Source organism: Marmota marmota, unplaced genomic scaffold (assembly GCF_001458135.2).
Source record: "Marmota marmota marmota unplaced genomic scaffold, marMar, whole genome shotgun sequence".
Classification (NCBI taxonomy): Eukaryota; Metazoa; Chordata; class Mammalia; order Rodentia; family Sciuridae; genus Marmota; species Marmota marmota.
In genome coordinates this window covers 6,662,184-6,669,120 of record NW_026000205.1, presented here as the reverse complement: position 1 = coordinate 6,669,120, position 6,937 = coordinate 6,662,184, and the positions used below count along the sequence as shown (strand labels likewise).

The following is a 6,937-nucleotide window of genomic DNA, read 5'->3' as shown; positions in this document are numbered from 1 at the left end:
TGAGCATTTTTTCATGTACTTGTTGATTGACTGTATGTCCTCCTCTGAGAAGTGTCTGTTCAGGTCCTTGGCCCATTTGTTGATTGGGTTGTTTGTTCTCTTATTGTCTAATTTTTTGAGTTCTTTGTATACTCTGGATATTAGGGCTCTAGAAGATCTGGAATTTGAAACTAGGTATGTCTAACGCCAGAGTCCTTGCCATGGTCACCACCACTGAGGGGAAAATGAACACAATGTATTTAGAAAACAGGAAGAAGCAGGGATAGCTATCACAGAACCACACAGTTAAGAAACTGGCAAGGGCCAGGCGTGGGGGTGCTGGCCTGTAACCCCAGCACCCTGGGAGGCTAAGGCAGGAGGATTTCAAGTTCCAGGCCAGCCTGAGCAACAGAGAGAAACCCTGTCTCAAAAAATTAAAAGGTCTGAGGGTGTCGCTCAGTGGTAGAGCACCCCTGGGTCCGATCGCCAGTACCAAAAACAAAATAAAATAAAAATAGGGAAGTTAGGTAAGTTTGCTAAAATGAGACCGACCGCATGTCATAAGGTCATGGAAACCATACAGAGACGTTTGAACTTGATCTTGTAATTGATTTCAGAAGAGCCATCGAAAAATCTGAGTAAGGGAGTAACCAAAAGGACACCTTGAGCAAAGACGAATGGGGGTGGTTAATATGGGAGTTTTGAGTTCCTCAACTAAGGAGGTGGCACTAATAGGAAAGGGGGCCTCAGGATGTAGGGAGTGCTCGCTGGACTAAGCAGCTCGGGGCTTAAGTGCAAGAAGGTGAGTTTACATTCTCTCTCCAGTCTTTCTTCTCTCCATCTATAAATCAGGTGCAGTGAGAATTAATCAAACGACTTCCAAAGCTTTACTTTTCAAAGTGTGGTCCTCCAGCCAGCAGCAATGGCATGATCCAAAAGCATTTTAGAAATGCAGAACCTCAGCCCGAGAGCATGGTGGCATGTATCTCTTGTCCGAGCTATTCAGGAGGCTGAGGCAGGAAGATCCTTTGAGCCCCTGGGTTTGGGGCCAGCCTGGTAAACAGAGCAACACCCCATCTCTATTACAAAAAAGAAAGAAAGAAAATCAGAATCTGCATTTAAATGATCCAAAATCACGTTGAAGTTTGAAAAGCACTTCTCTAAACTGACTTCCAATCCCAAAATGAAACTATTTCACACTCACCTCAATTCTGTCACTTCACAGGAGGGGGAGGGGGCCTGTTCAGCCTTCTTTGTACCCTTTGTACCCTTCTTTGTACCCTGATCCTAACAGCCTCTCTCTCTGGGTTGCCCACACCAGGCAGCCTTCTTAGGAAACACCAATGGGGCGATGCTGCCACCTTGTGGCCATGGTGTGCAAGTGCCCTTAACTCCATTTTCATTAGCCGAGGGGGAGGGCTGGAAGGGGGGTGAAGTCCAGTCCCAGGTGTGATAAGAGAATCACAACTGCACACAATGACTGCAAGTAACTGTCAGAGATTGAGTTCAGCCTGCACCCGAGAGCAACGTTACATTTAAAAGGTAGTTTTTATAATATCCAATAATGTGGTATTAGGGGAAAACTTGGATTCCCAGCCAGGTTCTGCCTTTGTAACATTAAAAATCATTGTGTGACAGCTGAACACAGTGTGGCTCAGCCTATACTTCCAGCAACTTGGGAGGCCAAGGCAGAAGGATTGCAAATTTGAAGCCAGCCTCAGAAACTTAGTGAGACTGTCTTAAAATAAAATTTTTTTAAAAGAATGGGATAGGTAGCTCAGTGGTGGAGCACTTCCTGGTTTCAATCCCCAGCATCACCCCACACATAAAGAAAAGCATGGTGACAGGCATTTTCAGTCACCCATCCCTCCCTGAACTCTGCCAGTAAACATGTAATTTTCCAAGGAAACTACCTTTTCCCGTGACAGCTCCTTTTCTCCCTGAACCAAACAATGTACACCCACCAACACTAGTCCTACTCCGTTGCCCCCAAATAAATCTAATACCTTTTCACACAGCAAACCTTTGAATGCTTGCAAACAATGACCATGCACCAACCATGGCTTTCTCTGAGCCATTTTCCAAATGACATAATCAGAAGCCCTACAGCAAGTGAACCCTGGGAGTGTTCCAACCAGGCCAGCCGGGCACAGGAATACCTGTTTCCACACTGCACCCGTATTTAGAAAGTCACACACCACCTCAGCAGATTTGGGAGGAGTGATTTTTCCTACTTGTGCTGTTTTAGTTGCCCCATGCCTGCATAGGTTTATACTTCTTTTCTGGTCCTGGGGATTGAACCCCAGGGGCGCTTAACCACTGAGCCACACATCCAGGCCTTTTTATTTTTTTATTTGGAGACAGGGTCTTGCTAAGTTGCTTAGGGCCTCGCGAAGTTGCTGAGGCTGGCCTTGACTTGTGATCCTCCTTCCTCAGCCTCCAGAGCCGCTGGGATTACAGGTGTGGGCCACCTGCCTGGCTATCTTTCTTATTTAGTTTTATTTTTTAAGGGATATTTATCAGCCCCTGTGCACGGAAACAACAAAGAGGAAGTGGACCTGGTCCCTGATCACACAGACCTCAGGCCATGGAGGGAACCCAATTCAAAGCCAGATGCCTACAGTTCAGTGCCAAATATCAGGTTAGAGGTAAATGCTGCATTTTTGCATTCATTTTATTAATCCCTTGTGAAAAACCTTCCACTCCTGATTTTTTTGGTTCTTCCTTTCAAGCTCAAAGTGTAAAAAAAGAGACAGAGGGAGAGAGACTGTAAGTGTTCCAGATGGTCCCTTGCACAGTCACAATTAGACTGAGCATTTCTTTATGGCTAATGAGTGTGTCTTGGACTCCCACTTTGTTCTGAATATGCTGACTCTCCTATAAGGACATTTGGGTATGCGGCAGCATTTTAAAGAAAATCTAGTAAGTCAGGAAACCTGTTTTAATGTTGTGTCCTTGAGACTGACCGACAGCATTTAAGCTAATCAGATAACTTCCCTGCACTTTATTTTATGTATGTATGTATGTATGTATGTATGTTCTGGGAGTTGAACCCATAGGTGCTTCATCACGGAGCCACATCCACAGCCCTTTTTATTTTTTATTTTGAAATGGAGTCTCGCTAAGTTGATTAGACCTCCCTGCACTTTAACTTCTGCTTCTGTGAAGTGGGGCAGGGGAACACAACTCCATAACTATGCAGATTGCAGGAGCTGCTCAGAGACGGCTTCAAACCTTGCTCTACTGGGTATCCAACATCTAGCAAATACCAGGTTCTCATCAGGCGCTCCAGCCTTTACTGATTAATGTCTGAGTAACAGCAACATGAAGCGTGGAGTCGGTCAGCAAAGATTCTTGAACGCTGGCCAACTGCGGGAATGAATGGGGAAACCAAATAGCCAAAGGAGAGTGGCCTCTGCTCCCTACTCTCACCTGCCTTCTTCCAGGGAGGAGACCTTTAAAAGTCAGACTCGGGGCTGGGGTGGTTGCTCAGTGGCACAACGCTTGCCTAGCACATGTGAGGTCCTGGGTTCAATCCCCAGCACCACATAAAAACTAATAAAACAAAATAAATGTATTGTGTCCATCTACAACTAAAATTTTTTTTTTAAGTCAGACTCTTTGGACACAACAATGTTCCCAAGATGGGCCATAAGGAGTTGTCAGTGTGTATGTGTGTGTGTGTGTGTGTGTGTGTTTTGAAGTTCTAGGGAGTGAACCCAGTGGTGTTCAACAGCTGAGCTCCATCCCCAGCATTTTTTTATTTTTTATTTTGAGACAGGGTCTTGCTAAGTTGCCCAGGCTGGCCTTGAACTCGTAATCCTCCTGCCTCAGCCTCCTGAGTCGCCAGGATTACAGACCCGCACTACTGCGCCCAGATTATGGGTGCTTTACATCGATGAGCCTGAAGGACCCTCAGCTTCCTCCCATGGTACACCCACCCCAAGTCCATGGAGGGGAAAACCATACTGAGAGAACTGACAGGGAGCCAGGGCCTGCGGGGACAGGGTAAACAGAGAGAGGGGACCTGGAGGAAGGTCTGAGGAGCTCCCTGGCCCCACAGTGACATCAGGTAGACTGATGGTCAGGTCCACGAAGGGAGCAGATGCCCCGCCAGGCCCCACGCCTACATATGCGCATTTCTCAGTAAGGTTTTTTTCCTTCTACTGAATTGCTTGTCCACACACCCTCCAAGGGCCTAGGTCAGGGGTTATGGGAGGATGATCTCTCCATTCAACAAATATTTGTGGAGTGGAGTGGAGCGCCAGGCCCTGCGGGAGTCCCCTGAGTCCCGAGAATACCAAAATGAGCCATGGACAGCCGCTGCCCTGGGAGACTCCACCCTCCTGACGCTCCTCTGCCCCATCCCCCTCTCTGCTCCCCACCAGCCCAAATTCTGCCCCACACCATGAGACCGGCTCACGTGCCACCTGAACAGGGTCACTCTGTCTCCCGTGAACTTCTGCCGTCTCTGAAAGTTGACTCCACTTATACCTTTAGGCTTTATGAAGCATATGTTATCCCCTTGTTTAGACTTGGCCCCCTGAAAACAAAAACCACTTCTAGAATTTTCCAGAAAGAAGCCACACCAGTGGTTTGTATCAGGTCAAGCCAGAGCCTTGGATTCTAGGACAGTTTTCACTGACTAATCGACTCCCCTACACGACAATAGGCCAAGATGATTTGAAAACTGAGGGGGAAGGAATGATCAACCAAAAATCAAAAAGAATTTGACCCGTGTCTTGGGTCTTCCCTTCTCTTGGGATCCAGTGTCATCCCACCATCTCACTCCTAAGTGGGGGCTTCCAGGTAGGACCTCCTTGTCGTTTATTCCTTTAGCCTCTACAAATACCACCAGGCATTCACGCTGCATCTCTTCCCCTTCTTTGACACATTCCTAAAGTCTCCAGAACAGACACCAAGTTTGTGAGTTGCTAAAGTTCCACAGCCGTCACAGACTGGATTGTGAATGACCCCCAAAGGTCCGTGCGTTAAAGGCTTGATTAGCCTGTGATGCTATGAGGAGGTGGTGAACCCCTAGGAGGTGGAGCCCCCAGGAAAAAAGTTAGGTTGTCGGGTACAGTGGAGCAGGCCTGTAATCCCAGTGGCTCAGGAGGCTGAGGCAGGAGGATCGCGAGTTCAAAGCCAGCCTCAGCTGAGTGAGGGCCTAAGCAACTCAGTAAGAACCTATCTCAATAAAATATTAAAAAGGGTTGAGGAGGGCTGGGATTGTGGCTCAGCGGTAGAGCACTGGCCTAGCACGCTTGAGGCCCTGGGTTCCATCCTCAGCACCACATAAAAATAAACAAATAAAATAAAGGCATTCTGTCCATCTACAACTACCAAAAAAATTAATAAATAAATAAAATAAAGGATTGAGTCCAACTACAATTTAAAAAAAAATAAAAAAGAGGCTGAGGATGTGGCTCAGTAGTTAAGTGCCTCTGGGTTCAATCCCCAATACCAAAAAAAAAAAAGAAAGAAAGAAAAGAATTCTTTCACTGATCACTGGGATCACTGGGAGTGTGGCCTTGAAGGGGACATTGAGACCCTGGCTCCTTCCTGTCTCTTCTTCCTGGCTGCCAGGAGGTGAGCAGTTTCCTCCATCATCTCCTATGGCCCCCTCCACAGGCCCCAAAGCATCAGGAACAACTAGCCATGAACTGAAACCTTGAAAACCAGGAGCCAAAATAAACCTTCCTCCTTATAAGCCGATTATTTCAGGCCTTTCGTCATGATCATGCAAAGTGGACTATCACAATAACGCTCCACGTTTACTGTAAGTATTATTAACTTTCTAATTTTGCCCTGAAGCAGCATCCAAACAAGGTCAGTAGCCAGGAGCCCCAGCAGCCTGGGGCTGAAAGGCTCCTTCCCACCTGGGATTCCTGTTTCTCCGGCCCTCTGGGACCTGAAGCCAGTTCCCTCTCCTTTAGACTGGAGCAGCTAAGCCCCAGCCATCTTCCTGATGAACAGCGAGGCTGGTCTTGCCCACTGCTCCCGGGCAGCATTCTGGGCAAAGGAGAACTGCTTCTTCTGGGTCCTGATCACCTTCCACGGCTAAAGAATAGTAAGAATGGTAAGCAGAGGACCGGCCACTTCCCAGGCAGCGCCACTACCACTGCCGATCCTTTGCCAGGAACAGAAATGAGAAGAGCAAGAGAAAACAGACGTGTCCTCCTCTCTGGTCAACCCTCAGTTCCCACTTTGTCACTAGAGACAGTCGCTGAAAGGTATAAGGAAATTTGAATAAGAAAAAAGTCTTGAAGATATCAGAGCACCCGGTGGGGTGGGCAGGTAAGAAGGAGGACCAGAAGGAACAGGTATTGCTGCCAAGTTATCAGTCACTTATGTGCTTAAGAATGCTGCATTTCTTTTGTTTGACGAGTTTTACCTCCCAGATTCCCGTAAAGCACCTAGTCCGGTCTGTTATCTAACCACAAGGGCAGCAGTGCCTTTCCTGTTCTTACCCTCCGAAGGGAACACCAGCCTGGGACTGAGGTGCTGACTACCACCCTGAGTGCTGCGCCTGGGCCTTCCCAAGAAATTGGGAACCTCTGACTGGGGCAAGCAGCTTCCAGCACCACCCACAGCCACCATGAAGGTTCTCATCTTGACCCTCCTGTTTCTGCCACTACTGCTGATGTCCATGGTCTCTAGCAACCCAAACTCAGGTAAATAAGATTGATTTTCTATAAAGGGGGGAGAAAGGGGGCAGAAAACGTGTTAAAACAGGCCACACATGTGTTAAAACGTAGCTCCTTTTGCTACGAAGATATTGTAAGGCCAGGGGCTGTGGCACGCACCTGTAATGTCACTACTTGGAGGATGAGGCAGGAGGACTTTAAGTTTGAAGCTAACATGGGCACCTCAGCAAGAAGTGCCAGGGGTATAGTTCGGTGGTAAAGCACCTCTGGGTTCAATCTCAAGTACAAAAAAAAAAAAAAAAAAAAATTTC

General features: G+C 47.4%; 1 protein-coding gene and 1 long non-coding RNA gene across 2 annotated transcripts in view; one reads left to right on the top strand and one right to left on the bottom strand.

Moving 5' to 3' along the window:
* Positions 1-563: 563 nt before the first annotated feature.
* On the bottom strand, positions 564-6,134 carry LOC125612603. Its single transcript, XR_007343077.1, has 2 exons — positions 5,859-6,134; positions 564-1,058 (listed from the first exon to the last, which is right to left on the bottom strand). It is a non-coding gene; the product is annotated as an uncharacterized LOC125612603 (long non-coding RNA).
* A 286-nt stretch (positions 6,135-6,420) lies between these two features.
* Positions 6,421-6,937, top strand: part of Cxcl17 (C-X-C motif chemokine ligand 17) — a 17,118-nt gene continuing 16,601 nt past the window's right edge. The window contains exon 1 of the mRNA XM_015496800.2: positions 6,421-6,653. Within this exon, the coding sequence (XP_015352286.1) occupies positions 6,578-6,653 (76 nt within the window). The 5' untranslated portion in view covers positions 6,421-6,577. The remainder of the gene's footprint in view (positions 6,654-6,937) is intronic.